Raw genomic sequence first — 18483 nt, forward strand, 5'->3', positions numbered from 1 at the left:
AAAGTAGACTAGTTGCTTTATGTACTTCATCCTTTGCTTAATTTTGGGCTGCAGTTTACAAGCAGGCCACAGATCTCTTTTAAAGGTTTCCACGGTTTGCACTTTGCCATAGGTTATTTATTATAAGTTCTAAAGGATTACACAATCTTCAGATATTGAAGGATCATGATCTTGACTGATAGGAACTTGTAACATGCCCCAGCGAAGGTGCACCTTGTACAACGAACAGAAATTCGGATGGTCGGAATACTTTTTCACACAACTATGGATAGTATGAATGAGGGAAACTCAGGTACACCTGCGAGCAGTAAGCATTGCTTTTACATTCCAAATATGAGTTTGCCAGTTGCAGAGCACACAATCCAAGCAAATAACAGTTATGTAGAGCCTCAGCATCGTCAATGTTGTAGTTGCACGGTACACATAACGACCAGAGAGGGGCAATGCATGGCCTGTACATTGTTGATGCCACCACAGTCAGTCACACATCAGGCACTGCCAGCAGTGAGCAGTGGCACGCAAATGTAAATAAATCTCATAAGCCGTAAACATATCTCCATAAATGCATTTCTCATGCTTCTGTAAATATGACTGTCCTTTTCTGGATGACACATATTCACAAAAGATGAAAGGGAGGGAAGATTAAATATGACCTTGAAATGACTCTGTCTGGTCTAGAATAGCAAGTGTACAATAAACCAAAGCGTAGTACGGTGTACCATGTCTACCCATGGACCTCAGCCAATCTCAAAATTTGGTCAGCGTCACCCAAAAATCGATCTCGACCAAACTGGACCACACTTGATATCCAAGTATAATGAACTGCACCCAGTTCAATGGGCGTGCCTAAATTCGGCTTGGGGCTGGCCCTGGTCATTTGAAAATTGGTATCCAGGTATAATGGACAGCACGTAGCTTAATGGTCACATCTGAATTTGGCCCTGATCAACTGTAGATTGACCTCGGCCAAATTGAACCAAAACCGGTATCCAGGTATAATGGAACGCGCCCAACTCAATGGTCACATCCAAATTTGGCCCTGGTCACCTGTAAATTGACCTTGACCAAACTGAACCAAAACCGGTATCCACCTATAATGGAACGCGCCCAGCTCCCATGGTCCCATCCGAATTTGGCCCTGATCAACTGTCATTTGATTTCGGCCAAACTGAACAAAAACCGGTATCCAAGTAAAATGGACAGTGCTCAGCTCCATGGTCACATCCAAATTAGCCCTGGTCACTTGAAAATCGACCTTGGCCAAATTGAACCAAAACTGGTACCCATGTATAAGGACAGCACCCAGCTCAACGGTCACATTCTAATTTGGCCCTGGTCAACTGTAAATTGACCTTGGCCAAACTGAATCAAAACCGGTATCCAGGTATAATGGACAGTGCCCAGCTCTATGGTCACATCCGAATTTAGCCCTGGTCAACTGTCATTTAACTTCGGCCAAACTGAACAAAAACCGATCTCCAGGTATAATAGACAGCGCTCAGCTCATGGTCAATTCCGAATTTGGCCCTGATCAACTGTCATTTGACCTCGGCCAAACTGAACCAGAACCGGTATCCAAGTATAAGGGACAGTGCCCAGCTCCAAGGTCACACCCAAATTTGGCTCTGGTCACGTGTAAATTGACCTTGGCCAAATTGAACCAAAAAGGGTATCCAGGTATAATGGAACATGCCCAGCTCCATGGTCACATCCGAATTTGGCTCTGGTCACGAGTAAATTGACCTCGGCTCCAGGTATAATGGACAGTGCCCAGCTCCATGGCCACATCCGTATTTGGTCCTGGCCACGTGTAAATTTACCACAGTCAAATTGAACCAAAACCAGTATCCAGGTATAATGGATAGCGCCCAGCTCCATGGGCATCCGAATTTGGCCCTGGTCAACTGTAAATTGACCTCGGCCAAATCAAAATAAAACTGGTATCCAGATGTAATGGACAGCGTCTAGCTCAATGGTCACATCCGAATTTGGCCCTGGTTAACATCTTCAAAATTAACCAACATAAAGCACTGAGTGCACTGTGCTCTTGCATTAATGACTGATGTAACCATGTTAAACTACTGATTTTTCATGCCTCACGAGATTCAGTCAATGAGATTCTACTGTACATGATCAAGACAGCATTCAGTGAATAACCTAAGAACATGTATCCGCCGGGCTCACTCAACAGTGTTGTGACTGACCACCTTCAGGCCCTCACTGCCATTCTCCACATGTGCAGTTGTAGTAGACACACCCCATTTTGTATCCCCACTAGTGTTTTTAATTCTAAGAAAGCTGTTTTACTGACACAAAGAAGGCATACTCTTCCAGCAGTGAAGAACTGGTAACACTTTCCTGTCCGCACCTATTCCCATTGATAGCCCACTATCGATGGTTTCACGATTCGAATTTTTCTGTTTTCAAAGCGCTCCTTGACAAGTGGCGTCATCCAATGGGAAATAGAGAAACCTTTCTTTCAGTTTTGCTTTTGGCTCTATTTTTTCCGCCGTGCTGCGCCCATCCAAATGGTCTCTGGAGTCGGATGATCGACGCTCCTTGTTCACATCATGGCGTCGACATCGCGCGCTCCTGCTTCTGCGCAATTCCGCGGAAGTTGAAGCATCGAAGAGCTCATTTTTGGATGCGAACAGCAGCAGTGATGACACGGAAGTCGAATTCAGCTCTTCAGATTTTAGCATTGACAGGGAAACTACGTCAAACCAACCCGGAACGTGGACAGTCATGCCTCGATAAGTATCGTGTTCACTCCCCAAACATTTCCGCTTTTGTTGCGCGCTGATTGAAAGAGATCACTGTTCTGAAGGTCACAACTGTTATCTGCAGGGTGACAACACCTTCTGGGTAGTACAGTCGAACCCGGTTATATCGAACCCGGATATATCGAATTTTGGATATATCGAACTCACAGAATATCCCCTTGAAAATCCCATGTAAAAGTATAGGAAAGCCACGTCATATATCGAACTTAATTTCACCGGTCGTTCGATATATCGAACTTCGCACCACGCACTGGAAAGTGTGCCTTTCCCAAAGACGATCGCATCACCCTTGGCCGTTTGCCGCGTGACGTTTTCAAGCCACGCGCGGAAGGAATGAGAGGGGACAGTTCGGCGACGGTTGGTCTGGGCAGCGCCGCGCCCATTCCCCCAAAGGCGCGCATCTGCAGTTATCGTTTCCCGCGCATCAACACATGACGATTTCAAGCCATGTGCGTGGGTGTGCCCATTCTTTTGCCGAGCTATCTCTCTCCTTCAGCATGCGCCAAGCCAGCTCAGTCAGTTTTTAGACAGGCGTAGGACGCTTTCTCCAGCGTGTGTTGCGAACCCTCTGCGCGCGGACGGCGGCTGACGTGGCTATGGCGCTTGCAGACGTTAAAAAGCGGCAGCTCTCCCTTTGTTTTTGTTTTCTTGTTTTTTCTTTTTTTTGCGAGTCATCTTTTTTTATCGTGCTGTTCAGACGTTAAGAAGCGGCAGGCTTTTTTTTTTGGCAGGTGTCGTTTATTCTTGCATGTACGAATCAACGAAAGCACGCGGACAGCTGCTGCGATCATGACGCCCCGCCTCAAGCGCGGCGTGATAAACCGAACCAGGCTTGTACAAACAAGCCATCACGGGCACGCTGCCAAGTTCGCTCCCCGCCACCGCAGGAGCTATCAAAAGATAAAACGTGCTCCGACGTTATTGCTGCGCAGCATCTTGGCACGCTGCCAAGAAATGAGCTGTGGATGAGACGACCGAAACGGAGTGACGCGCGCCATCGATATGCAAGCGAAAACGCTCGCAATTTCTGCCTCAGTGACACAGAAACCTTGTTTTGAGCTGCCGCGGTGGCTCGAGCAGCTAGAGGGACGCAGTTCAAGCAAGTTTGAAATTTTTCGCTCTGTCGCTGCCGCTCATTGCTGAGATCGCTCAATTGCTTGCATGTGAGCGAGCTGGCCTTAATGCATTTTTTTTTTTTTTCAAATTTTCGGTGCAAAAGTGGAGGGTAGGTTCATTATGCGAGTGGGTTGATTACGCGACAAATACGGTATCGTTTTTTCACATCGTAAGTGCCGTGACAAGCCGATTTCTATACATCGAATTATCGATATATCGAACTATTGCGCGATCCCCTTCGAGTTCGATATATCTGGGTTCGACTGTATTACTTGCCACCGGCAGTGCAGGGAGTTGTGTTTTCCGCTAGAAGATGCCAGGGGTCGACCTCGACTACTGTTTTCTTCTCTAACTCAGTGAATACTGTACACAGAAAGCTAGAATTTGTTGCAATGTTGCATTGGTCCCTGTTGTAAAAAATATATATTTTGAAATTTTTTTGTCTTGTTTATATCAAGAAACTTTGATACTTTTGTTTTTTTACCTACCATTTTTTTGCTGATAGTTTTTTTTTATATCACTTATAAAATAAATATATGGATTATCGCTAATACCACTGTGAAGAAAAATTCCTCCTCTACAATCTACTAGACACTTCTGTACTAAGAAAGTTTTCTTGATAAGTCTTGCAGTTGGTGCAGTTGTGCAGTGTTTTGGATGAGCACTGGTGACAATGGGTGCTTTTTCGTGCTTCCATCTATGTGGTTCTTCAACTGCTCCAAAAATCTGCGCTCGTCAAGAGCTGTTCAGTCTGTTGTGCGTTAAAGCCTCACACGAAACGCAGACTGCTTGTGAGGGGGCACCGCAGCTACCGCGTCACACTGTGAAGGATACAGGGTAGGCCCTTACCATTTTCAAGCAGTTCTATTTCAATGTTCCCGATATCGTGCACGTAGCAAAGCAGTGATGTGAATGCAAAATGTAGTCACTGCAGTGCCATTCTAGTCTAAAAAGCAGGAAATAATCGCGAAATTTTTCCTAAAATAAACGTTATGCAAGTGTTTCTTGATACTTATTTTTTTAGATAATTCAGTTTTTTTTTCGGTCCCGTGAATTTATAATTAACGAGCTTTTACTGCATATACCAAATGAGAATTTAAACATACATTAAGAGCATGCTAAGGCATTTAGCAAGCCATTAGGTGTGCAAAAACTGAGCCTGAAAAACAGAACTAATTCTGGAGCACAGCAGATAAGCAGTTATGTAAAAGGCTTGTACAGATATGTCTGGCATGCTTACAGGAGCATCTGCAGCCTTGGCCTGTGGCATAACTGCAGTTGGGACAGCTGAAATGCCAAGAAACAAGCCCATTATATACATGCAAAAAAAAAAAAAAAATGCTTTTATGCCACACGCTCTCAAAAACATCTTTCTAAACTAAATTTCAATTACTAATACATCAAGTCCAACAAGTATGCAACAAGGCTCTTATCTGGATGCTGCAAACAGACAGTGCAGTAACATTCAAATGCACCAAAGACTTCTTTCAGCAAATGTTGCGTCTACATTTTGATCGATGTACGCTTACTCCTGCTTTTAGCAGCCCAGAGTTGAGCTAGGTCCGTATTCTGAGTTTGCGCCATTATCGAAAGTGTCATAATCTTCCAGACTTCGAGTCATGATTGGTGGAAACGCTGGAACCGAAAGTGGTGGCAATCAAACTGACATCCGGTTCCAGTGCTTCCACCAACCAGATGACTCGAGGTCAGGGAGATAGCGACACTTTGAATAACGATGCAAATTCGGAATACAGACCCTAATCTTTTTCAGAAATGTCACTATTTGCTTCACAATAAAGCCTGCGCAGTTTTCTGTCCAAGAATAGGCAATCTACTGTGAGAAGGCCACTAAGACATTTGAAAGGCCAAACCGGAGGATAATGAAACGATCCGAGTGAAACGATTTTCAAGCTAATGAGCCCAATAGTTATAAAACGGTAGGAAGAGAAAACTGGAAGCAGGTTCTGATTACGCGAGTTACTAACACGTGACATACAAATAATGCAATGCCACACAAGGACGAAAGGGACAATCATGAATGTTTGTGTGTGTTCTTTTTCAGCCTTGTGCGGTGTTGCGCTATTTTTGTATGTTTCAATCATAACACATGACATCCAACCAATGGCTTCATCAGTACTGCCACAAAACCTCCCTGGCACATACTGAATAGCTAAACTGATGAATACGAATGGTAACATACGTTAAGCACAACAGATCACATCCTGGCATAACACGCTACGACAGTGAGTGAAGTTGCCAGAACTTAGCAAGCAGTAGAAAAGCCCCTTGGATTTTTAATCAAGGTTTGCACTATGTACATCATCGGCACAGTGCGAAAGATTTTCAACTTGCTATGGCATCAAGTTAGGTCTAGCACTCTGCCCTACGAATCCATTTTCATCCTTTGTGTCCTAATCTGCTAATCATAATGTTCCAGCCATAATTTCAGATGGCACTGTCCTCTGGCTCAATGACAGCCACTGTTGTCCATACACACAAAGAAAAAAAAAAGGAAAGGGGGGGGGGGGGGGGGTTTTAGAGAATGAGATTTTTAAAACTAGCAAGACTGCTGGGCTAAAAAATCAATTCATAACTACAATAACACAAATTTCAATGTCCAATTAGTATTTACAACAAATGCAGGTGATGCAGGGGCTTACCACCACACCACAACGTGTAGACATGCTATTGGCTGTGGTCGATGAAAGAGCCTTCACATTACTACAAACACAAGATGCTCTAGTTACTCACCTGAATCCAGCTGCTTTGAAGGGATTATGGACATGGATGATGACATGATGGATGCTGAGCCAACAATCAAGTTGCGCTGCAGGTTGTTTGTACTGGAGATCTATCAATAAGCAGGAAAAACAAAGTACAATGAGTTGGCAATTTTCAACCATGACTTTGTCCCTGTAGATGAATACAGTGAAACCTCACTGGTATGTTTCTGGTTCACGCACTAATAATCGCAAGGTATTAAAAATGTTCTACTGAGCCACACCATTTTCCTTCCGTTTTATGCACTTCTGCGTAAGATGATTTCTTGGCCTTGCCATTTAAGATTTTGACAAGTTATGATCGTGAGATTTATTGACCAGCCAAACATGTATACCCTCCCAATTTTTTAGCCTGAACTTGTGAGCCTCGACTACTGAGTTGTTAAGTGCAATATGACGAAGCCCAACAGTGAAATCAACGAGAACATTGCATGAGCGTAATAAACAGTCCGGTGCAGCTTCTTCTGTCAGGCTGTTATCGGAACTGGACCCAACCACTCTCCCTTTTTTTATCTATTAACACCTTTTCTACTGTTTTTGGCACGGCACCAAAAAAAGACAAAATCCTTGTGACGGCTGCATTTTCTGCGATTCTGAGCACTAATGAGGAGCTAACCTGCAATAAGTCCAAGTATAAGCAAGGGCTCACCAAGCCCTTGCGTAATCTTTACCTTCTTTCAAGTTTTACCCGCAGTAAGGCGCAGGAGCTTAGAAAAGGCCGCCATCGCACACGCCAGTGAAAGATTTGGGCGGCTGTACCGCCTTCTTTCCTGGAGGAGAGGAAGATGTAACACGATATCCGAAATAATCCAATCATATGTCGTTGCAGTCACGCGTTGCAGTCACGCGTTACAATGTGTTGAACGAGTAAAACTGCGCTAAAAAGACGGGACGTAAGAAAACACACAGGCACAAACAACTGCGCCTTGTTTGTGCCTGTGTGTTTTCTTACGTACCGTCTTTTTAGCACAGTTTTACTCATTCAATTAATATGAACCAACTAGCCCTTCAAAGTGTATTACTTACAATGTGTAATGCCTTTCATCTGCGTTCTTACTAGTACGAGCAAAGAAATCGTTATTGAGGCTTTATTTTATTTTTTGTTTTTACTCTCAAGAAAACCAATCAATTTATTTCTGGTAGGACACTGGCAAGGCGTCTGCGTTATTCTTTACAAGATGTCGTTCCTCACCGGAAGGATGTGCAAGGATATACCTCTTTGCCGAAGGAGAGTGCTGCGCAAACTATAGGAAAACGAAAAAAACTTCTGATGTGCAAGTGATATAATCAGTGGGTGCATATCGCATTCGATCCAGCTGGAGAGCTACCGCTTGATGCATTATTTATAACCTAAAAGCCCCCCCCCCCCCCCCCCCTCCCCCCCCCCAAATGAAACTGAGTGCATGCGTTGCGCGTATTCTTGCAAAATTCGCCGCTGTGCTCCATATACTGAGCTTATATGGACTTGGAGATCGATGCTCGCACGTTCACGTTTGAAAATTGGGAGGGTGTACAAAAATCAGTTCAGTTCAGTCATTCAGTCGTGTCCGACTCTTCGTGACCCTATGGACCATATCGCGCCACGCTTTCCGGTCTCTCACTATCTTCCTAACATCACATAACTTCATCAGCAGCGCCTCGAGGATGCCATCTAACTAAAATATTAGTGCCCTTATCACAGGGCATGTCAGCAGCAGTCCCCCCATCACCCAGAGTGGTGGCGTGGCTTCTCTGCAGTGCCTGGAAACAAATATATATATATATATATATAGGTTTTAGGAAAGATCTCTCATGAAATACTCAACTTATGGAATTCACTCACGAAGTACTATCTAACATGAACGATAACCAATAGACGGATTGTGTTTTCATTGAATTTTCTAAAGCATTTGACTGTGTATATATATAAAAGCAGTGCTAACATATCAGCTGTTAGTTCCTGCGAAGATGTTACAGGAAGAGCAGAAAGAGAGGAGCCTCTACGTGGAAGTTAAGAGCAAGCATGTGAAGCTCCTGAGAACTACGATATGCTTCCATAGAGCAGCCCAAGCCTCGGAAACATTTTATGAAAAGTAAAAACATAGCAGCAGTCAGTCATCATGATGGCATCTTTGCGGTGCATACGTGAAAGGGGCACAGCATGTGAAAATACACTCAAACCAACTTATAACAATACTGAATTGCCAAGTAAACGAAACATTATTGTTATAAACAATAACTGTTATAACCGGGTTAGGCAAAAAAAAAAAAGAAAGAAATGACAAACTTCAGAGGTTTTAATGACAGGAAAGTAGCTTGCAATGTTAATTTCTTTGCAGAAAAAATCTATCAGTCAGCTTTGACAGTTTCATATCCTTATCAGTACATAGTTGTGAGCTTCGTGACCTTTCATGTAACTGGCATTCCGAATGAAGCCCGCTTTCCAGAAGAAATCCTTGACACGAAATTTTATGCGCTTGCAGGACTGAGAGAACAGTGACGGCAAAAAAGAAAGGATTCGCTTTATGTGTGGTTCAGCTGGTGCGGTTGCAGCATTTCCATGTATTATGTCACCCTTACAGTTGGCTCCTGGTGACCAGATTTATTTGTTACAAGCAATAATTTGCTAGACAGTATTGTTATAACCAGTTTATTTTACTACAGAAAACATGAAAAAGCTGATGGTGCCACGTTGCTTCATTGTTATATTCGATATATTGTTCTAAGCGGTATTGTTATAAGTGGGGTTGAGTGTATGGAAGAAATCTAGACTTTCTTTCACAAGCTGTCTGCAGCACTACAAAAGGTAAGGGCAACCTGGGCCCATCAGGACGGTGCTCCTACTATCCTGCGCCACTGTTGGCAACAGCAGCGGAGCACAATCATGTACATTAGAACTTCATTGATACAGCCCCGATTAATACAATTTCCTGTTTCATAAGTTCAAAATCGCGGACAGTAAAACATCTCCTGCATACACTATTTTTCTCCCAGCTAATATGTTCCCGGATAACACGCTTCCCCAGTAGCTACATTCAAAATTTCGACAAACTGTGGTCGTATAAATATGTCTTGCGACCAACTGGACATGTGCTAACAATCGCTTGCGACCTGAAAAGCTGATCAGCGGCGCTCACCCGCCACAGTTGCTTTCCTGCAGTGCCCATGTGCAATGGGGCGAAGCATCACAGAATGCCAACGGCCAGCATACAAGGCGCCCGTTACCGCGGAAACATGTATTCATGAGGAGAAACGCGGCAGCTTCTTTTGCGGTGCCTTATAGGAAGGGATGAATCATCTGATAACTACAACTACTATTCGCTTGCATATGAGCTGGCCAGGTCTGGGGCAAACAGCATGAGCAAAAGTGCAGCGACTGTTGCCCGTCTAAAGTTCCCACAAATTAAAGGGCCAATGCCTACTTTCATTTCCACAGAGAACGTGTAGTGTCCGAGGCCGAGGTCTTTTAGTTGATTTTAGTTGGAAATCGAGACTCGCGGCAAAGCAGACTCATGAAAATGACGCATGATTTCGAGACAAAGACGTAAATGTTCGGAGCCGCAGGATGCATCACATAGCTCCGCAGGCCGCATAAGGGCCATGTGTTTGAGGCTCCTCCCCAGACAGAAAGGCTGCAATCGAGCCCATGCTGGCACCATTTCAAGACTGTTGGAGCATGGGCATGGTGGTGGGGAAAATGCACTCACCGCTGAAAGTGTGACTGGAGCCAGAACGAAAGTCTGCGGTTGTGCTGCCGCTGCCGGCAATGGTGATGCCACGGAGTTGATGATGGTGACTGTGGCGGAAGTGGAGGCTCCCGCTGTGCTGCTCACACTGGGGCTCTCGCCCGCGGCCTGAGCTTCCCATGAGAAGCCGTTGCCTGTACGAGCATGCACACTCAGTTGTGAGTCGGGCAAACTCACTCGACTTCCATGCTGAGCCCTCTTTTGCGTTTTCTATCATGCCAATTTCCAGCGCTGCAGAAGAAAAGGTCGAATATGAAAATAGGTGCGCAGCAGTTTTTATGCCAAACATTTCCATACAGGAGGCCATCATGGTAACACAAAGAAAAGAAACTAACAAATCACAGCAGAAACTTTGCTATCTGGGTAGCAACAAGCTGTGAACTGTGCATGAAAATTCGGCACAATGTGCAAGGTAAAATAGAAGAAAGGCAACAGGAAAAGAAGCCTACAGTTGAGCGCAGAATAATACTACCCAACTTCTTCTTTTAATGTGCAGAAACAAGGGCTCACTGAAATTAAAGGCAATAATTTTCAGCATAAAATGAGTGCTATACATATATACATAGATAACCAGTCGTAAGGATGACCAGTTTCATATCTTTTATTTTCTGTCTCTCCACACCAGTTACTATGCCACTGCCAGTGAAATCGTTACTATATATTTGGTTTTGCTGCAAGCAGATTATGCTATATGCCAAGCAGCAGCAGCTTTCTTGATCTACCCATGCAGTAGATCAGACAGATTGGGCCTGTCACATAGCACCCTAGACACAGGTAGCAGATATAAAGGCAAGGTTAAGGTTTTTTTTCTTTTTTTGCATGCCAGAAATATATACAAGAGGAGTATACACTCATCACACACAAAAGGAATATGAATAAATAGTGCACCTACACTCTAATGATAACCCCTACCTAACCCTCTTAGCAGAATTCTCACTTAGCTTGGGCAGTAAAACCTCGTTGATATGTTTAAAAAAATAATGCAGAGAAAAACATATTATCCGAGAAAACATATGATCTGAACTGCCTGATTTTGAAAAATTTAACAGCTGAATGAGCTGCAGAGGAAATTAAGATTGAGACTTTCACTGCATAAAATCGTAGATTAGCATTTAGTACAGACATCCGGCATGTACAGGTCCCTTCTTTAACTCTTGCAGAATTCAATCCGCATTTGCATTTTCCTAAGCGTGGATGAGGTTTAGTTACAAATCCTGTTCGATTCGTAGAGGGCAATGACGAGGAGGGATCGCTTCCTTGGCTGTTTCTGGATGCTTTGTTCCCTTACACCAGTGACATGTGGAGAAGCCATCGCAATTGCTTACGGTCGCCGCGTTTTTGCTCATGCTGCATCCCCTAGACCTGGCTCGCTTGATACACGCAAATAGTAGTTATCAAATGGTTCCCCCCTATGTGCCTAAGGCATCACAAGGAAGCCACCGCATTTCTCCTAACGAAGTCATGTTTTCATGGGAAAGGGTGCCTAGTATGTTGGCTTTCTTTGATACTGTGGTGGGTGAGTGCCATTGATCAGTTTTTCATATCATGAGTACTCGTTAAAACATGTTCAGCTGATCGCAAAACGCAGTATACGACCACAATTTGTCGAAATTTTGAACGTAGAAATTAGGAAATCGTGTTATCCGGAAACATATTAACCGGGGAAAAAAATAGTTGGGAATGTCTTATGCCCCTGTCACACGGGCATGGCTGAAGTCCTTTCAATTCCCTTCACTTAAGGTCATTTTTTTATATTGAGGGAGATGCATGTTAGACAGCAGTCATTTAGGAAAGGACGTTTAAGTTCCTAGCAAAAAGAGATTTGCATTCTCCCTTGAAGGGTGAAGGGAGTACTCTCGTCTACAAAGCGCTTTATTTTCTAGTCGCTAAATATACACTTTTTTTTTCAATAGTTCTATTTCTGCTGTTAAATAAGCTTTATTGCATAAAATTAGTATTCCAGTTCAGTTAGTTATGTGATTCTTGCGACAGCACCATACTCTCACTTGACTGCGCCTGCTTCACTTGTAGACGGCAGATTGAGACAGCTGGTATGGTTATCATTCGTTCTATAACCAAAATGCACCAAAACACGAGCAAGTTGATAATCACAGTGGATGGAACGATGAAAGAGAGTGGCGGCGGGGACGCCGAGTCGCAAATGCTGCACATGGTGTTCAGCGGAGAGGATGAAAATGCTGCACTTAGAACATGCTCGTTCTTTCTTTTTATTTTTTTAGAAAATGTGTTTTATTTTACAGTAATACGTCCAGATAATTGCATTTAGCGAAAGAAAAAGTAATGTAAATATATATCAGTTCTTTTGAACGTTATTTATATATGTGTTTTTTGCAAAATATACATCGTGTAATGATCTCCTGGCAGCTTCCCTGAGAAGCTCGTAGGCCGTGTGACACGGTGACCACCCCTTTGAAGCGAAACTCCCTACGACTCCTTTCCACTCCTTTAGGCCAGGGAAGTTCAAGGTATTGGTCAAATATTTAGGGGAATCCCCCAAGGTGGAGTAGGTTTCTATGGGCGCTTGGGTGGATGTCAATGAGTAATTACTCGCTTATTAAGTTCAAGGTAGTTCTGCGTTGGCCCCGTGACAGGGATATTACTGCCCACGATTCTGAGTGCATGAAACGGGAATGTATCAACAAGGTTCTACTGCACTGCCTAGCACAATCCTTTACTGAACTGAACAAATCATATTTCCCACCACCACAAATACAAATACAAACTAAAAAAACAACAAACAAACAAACAAACAAACAAACAAACAAACAAACAAACAAACACCACCTGGTTACATGCTTGATCCATTAGAGAGTGCGCGTTTAAGAGGATACTGCTTGGAGGCCGAGGCCACTGGCAAAAACTCTACAATACCCCAAACGCAGCGAACATCTGCGATTGTCACCAGCGGACATTGTCCCCGTCACGCGACAGTACGCTGTTTACACGCTCCAGACAAGCCTATGCGGCAGTGCATGAGCATACCCCGGACATTCTTAAAGAACGAAGTTTCTATGTGAGGCTTCAGTGATGTCCCTAATATAACTTTGCAAGAATACCCAATGTACGAAAAGAGTTCGGATAACAGCAAGTCATCATCTGCGCATACGTGCACTTTACAACAGGCCATTTTTGCACTTCAGCCTTGTGTTACAATGCTGATGATGGGAATAACAGCTGAAAGCAGCACTCGTTGAAAGCCCTCGTTATCAAATAACAATGTGCTTCAGTTGTTTTCCCATGATCTTGCATGGTGGTAGCAACTACTGCAAGCATGGAAAGCTTGTGTTTTTAGCTACGGCAGCAATTCAAAATCATATCCCGTTACCATGAACCGCCATGTACACCAGCCCTGCCTTACCTGAGGTTAGGAGTTGGGTAAGGACGGCACTCGGCTGCAGTGGTGGAGACACTGAGTTGGAGGGCATCGACCCTGGGAGCGAAGACACCGACACCGAGAGCTTTGGTGTCAGCACCTGTGGAGGTGAGTTGACTTGGGGCAGCTGATTTAGTGAAGCGGCCTGTTTAGTGACCGGTGCCGGTGCTACGGAAGCCATTTTGGTGTTGCTTTGTGGAGTTGACATGCTGCGAGACCTGGTCCGGCTCTTTGGCTGCTATACATGCACGATCAGAAAAAAAAAAAAAGAAATAAGGAAAGCTCAAATGCATATATGCTTTCTTTTCGTGCAAGAACCAGAGAAAAAAAGACTATGTGAAGAAGTTAACACATCTGCTAATTACACGATCCACTGAGCAATTTAAAAAGTAATCAAAGTTTGTTCTATAAAAAAAAAAAAGTAGTTATTTTTATAGATAAGTGCACCTGGAAACAGCGAAAATGTGTTGCCAAAAGCAAACTGCATGGGAATGCCAATGCAGTTCAAATTAAGCAAAGTTTGGAGCAATCAAAGTCAACATAAAATGTAACACACTGCGATCAAACCAGTTGACAGTGAGATCATGCTGTTTATATGCTGTGAAAACATTTCGTCATGTCATTGTTTTTTCACAGAGTCGACAGGTAACGCCTTGTTCTGAAGCCTGAAGAAAACCTGAAAAGCTGAAAAACTGAGCAGAGTCCAACAGCCCCGCCACAGCTGCTTCTCAACCAAAACGGTTGTACAATCTTTGAGACTTTTGAATTCGCCCCTGCCAGTTGAATTTGTCCCTGGCAGTCATGGAGGTCACTTTGTAAAGTAAAAATGCTGCGATGGTTGCATGTCACCAATTTTCTTTTTGCCTCGCGACCTTGAGTTGCACACCCTTTAAATGATAAGTATGCTTTTTGGTGATACCTTGCTTTGGTAATAGTTTACGCAACTTTCCACATGATTCTGACCTTCCCTTCAAGCAATTTCTAAACCACCAGGCTGTGGAACACAGCGCATGGTTTAACTTGCAGCGACCGTAGCTGCAGCTGCCAGTGACGTTGCAATTACAGTAAAACCTCGTTAATACATTTTGTGTGTGCAAACGAGGAAATTGCATAAACCGGGAAAATATCAACGAGGTTCTACAAAAGCTGCACTTGCACGGTGGTGTGATAGAGAGAGTACAGGAAAAGCAAGGCACGGGCTGCAGTTTTGAACACAACTATGGTTTTATGAATGCTGGTAACATTGCAATGCGCCCCAATTCTCAGTAGCTTGGCACAGGTAGCACTATCAGTCACTCAACGACAAAAGCTAACACAATAAGCTACTGAAACTTTCAAGACAACTAGCGACAAGCAACAGTTGGGTACAAATCTTGCGAACTCTCGAGGCCAGTTGCTGTCATTCTGTTGCCGCTGAACACAAAAAGAAATCTACCATAAGCATCAAATGAAAGATCAAGAGAAAAACTAAGAGAGAGAGAAAAAAGATATTAACTGCAGAAGAGGAATTATAGGCGGAGGATCCACAAACACTTCCAAACAATACTCCTCACAGATTCGAAGTTAAAATCAGATTATTAAACTAGTACTTGCGGTTGCCGTGGAAATCTGCACTACAAGCGGTAATGCACTATAATCAAAAGTTACATTTTCAGGTTAAAAATACATGCCTTACTGAAAATAAACGCCTTATTAGTCAGTGCAAAAAAAAGCAATTGACTCACTAAACCTGCTCCGCATTTAGACTAGTCTTAGCATACAGCGTGCAGCTCCGTTGCAAAAACTATTGCGCCCGCCATCGCAGAATTGCGCATGCACTTGTTATCAATGCATGCCCAGTTTCGCGAATGTGGTCACACTAACCTCCGCAGTCACACTGCACGCGGTAAGCTAAAGCATAATTGGCTCTTTTCGCACAAGGAATTCGAGGCGTTCCGAGATCTCTTGGCTGGAAAACAAGTCTTGCGGTGAGGCTGTCAGAGGAACTCCCATTTAGTGTTTAGTGCACTGTTGTGGCAGCCCACAACATGAAAAAAGATTAGCTATTGCGCAATCTTGCACAAGACGGGAGCAATACACTGAGAGAGAGGAGAGAGAGGAAACAAGCGGCGCACGCGCTTGTGTTGCGCCCTAAACACGTAGCGCGGTGTACTGCATCACGCAGAGAAGCCGGCGCAGCGCACGGAAGTGCGATTGCTGTTCTGTAATTTTGCCAGGCAGATTTCAAACCCACACTATTAACCGGTATTTCGCTTCGTGCCTGCGTAGTAAACGGTGTGACTTTATATTGAGTCCTATGGGAGGTAGGCCAGTGGCTGGCAAAAACCACGTTATAACTGGTCTTGCACAATAAGCGGTTATGTCGAAAGTGGTCTCCACCACATCTTGTTTTTCTGTTCAGGGACTGACTTTTTGCATTTCACCTGACACTGACGATGCACGAGAGCAAAAATGTGTATAGAGACAGCTTTCTGAAATGAATTTCCTTTGTTACGAGCCCAAAAGGATGCTGTGGCACTTACTGTGCCTGTTCTTGGCATGGCAAAGTTGATGCTCTTGCCAGCGACAAGGGCTCCGTTGTCAGTGGGGATGAAACTGGCCGTCACCTGTCCCATAAGGCTGGCACTGTACTGGCTCTCCACACCGTCCATGGTCTCTTGCGAGGCAGGGTACAAGGGTCGCTTAGCCGTGGCACCACCTTGCACCATCTTGTCTCCCATGTGGGGCTCAATGACCAGTGTGGTGGCCGGCTGCTGCTGCAGCCCATTCAAGCTTGCATGAGGGACAGCAGATACGGATGCCTGCTGGAAGGCCTGCAGTTCAGCTGGCGCTGGCTGGAACTGGTTGATTGGGGCCCGCGGCCTCAACTTTGGGGGCGGCGGCCGTGATGGCTGCTTAGGCATGTATTGGGGCACTTCTGCTCCAAAGGACAGGGCCGCTACGGTTGGCCTTGGAGCAGCCGCCAAAGGAAGCTGCCGAGAGAGAACAAAGATTCAGAGGAGATTATCGAGATGCAGCTCCTAAGCTGTTCTCCCAGTACTAAGTACTACTCTGTGAACCGAAATCTGCGAGTTAAGCATTTCAATGTTTGGACTTCCACCAAAGGCTAAAATGAATAGGTCCAATGGTCTGAAACTACTCAGCACGTGGTTGCTGCTATTTAGGACGTCTTCCTTTTTCTTGGTTGGTTGCTGGCAACCCTCGTGGCATCTCGGGCCACATTGTGTCATGCCATACGAGCTTCTTTGAAGCAGAACTGTCTCGCATTTTGTTTCATGTAATCTAAAATTTCAGTGTTGTTGGGTGACCTTTTTAGCATAGTGAGAAACACACTGTTTTTTTATTCAGCACGAAAGAAAGAAAAAAAAAAAAAAGGACATCTGCTTTTGGCATATGAGCACACGCAAACCTACTTTGGAGTCACCGTAAATGTACGCCGGTTTTTGTCAAAATGAAAAATGTCTCCCAAATGCACAAGTAGCCATGGTGAAATACTGCAATTTATGTTGGGCACCACTCTACCCTTAGCTTAGCTGCTTAAGCAGGCTTCGCCCACTGCGCTTGCTCTTTACGTTGTAAAATTATACTCCTGTTATGCGAGCACTGAAATACAGTGTGAAGCATCTAGCCTGTAAAGTAGTGACGTGCACTTAGCTGCACAACTGGCTGCTTTTTAATACTAATGCATAAAACTAGATACCTAAAAACTGCTAAGTTTTTCATTAACAACACGTCATCACGCTTATGAGAAAACTAAGATGATATCGAGAAGCTTTTGCTACAAATAAAACATCTCAAAATCGGATATTGCATATTTTAACCTCAGGCAATAGTAATTACTAACTTCCTTTCTACGACATTGCCAGTGCAATTAAGAAAATATAAATGGAGTGGTACTAGGTGTCTAAGGAAGCACTATATTTCTTGAGAAAAAAAAAATGTTTATATGCAGGCAGGAACTGTCAGCCACAGAGGACATCTGTCAAAAGATAACTTATAGTTATGCAGCTGCTATTTAACTAAACTATACTAAATAACCAGCTTTCTAGTGGTTAGCACCAATGACGAGTTCGAACCTACAATGAGAATCAGCTTTTGAAGTGAAGTAGTCTTTAGCCCTGTAGCACAAGGAAATACGGCATCTCAGCTCAACACAAAAGTGAAACAAGTGTGCAAGGAATTCGGCACCACTGGTGGCGCATTGCAGTGCCTGTGGCACCCAACATAATCTGCCAGCGCTGGCAAACCTTGGCACGCAATTAGTAGCCATTGCCCATTTACATGGCTATTATTATTTAGATCAACAAAACAAAACAAGAAAGAGCATGCTGCCGCACAACAGAGCATGTACTAGTTTGAATTTGGAACCTCAGTCATGGTAACCCATCACTAGCGGGCATTTCTCTCGCTCTGGGCTTCCTGCATTCCTCACACGTTCAGTTTGTTTTTGGCTTCGTACAAAAGAAAAGGCACTGGATTTTTCTTTTTCTTCCCACTGGGGATTAAGGAATGACCTTTTATTTGTTTCAGAAACTGGTATGACAAGAACTCTCCATTGGCACTAACCACCAGCCAGCTTTCATTCCGGAGCATTTTAGAAACAGTACTCATCAATCATTAGCCTACAAATTAGGTAGTATTCTGTCACAAAATCATGGAATGACCTTTTGTTTGTTTCAGAAACT

At 44.0% G+C, this 18483-nt stretch overlaps 1 protein-coding gene across 2 annotated transcripts in view; it reads right to left on the reverse strand.

The window, feature by feature from the left end:
- The window catches only part of LOC146197084 (carbohydrate-responsive element-binding protein-like), a 58559-nt gene that overhangs the window by 24268 nt on the left and 15808 nt on the right, over positions 1-18483 (reverse strand). For both annotated transcript variants that reach the window (XM_084598827.1, XM_084598828.1), the window contains exons 9-13: positions 16321-16770; positions 13784-14036; positions 10366-10538; positions 6651-6750; positions 5140-5186 (exon numbers count right to left, since the gene is read on the reverse strand). In XM_084598827.1, coding sequence (XP_084454953.1) covers positions 5140-5186; positions 6651-6750; positions 10366-10538; positions 13784-14036; positions 16321-16770 — 1023 coding nt within the window. The remainder of the gene's footprint in view (positions 1-5139; positions 5187-6650; positions 6751-10365; positions 10539-13783; positions 14037-16320; positions 16771-18483) is intronic.

This window comes from Amblyomma maculatum, chromosome 3, assembly GCF_055883805.1.
Source record: "Amblyomma maculatum isolate TAMU_Amacu chromosome 3, ASM5588380v1, whole genome shotgun sequence".
NCBI lineage: Eukaryota > Metazoa > Arthropoda > Arachnida > Ixodida > Ixodidae > Amblyomma > Amblyomma maculatum.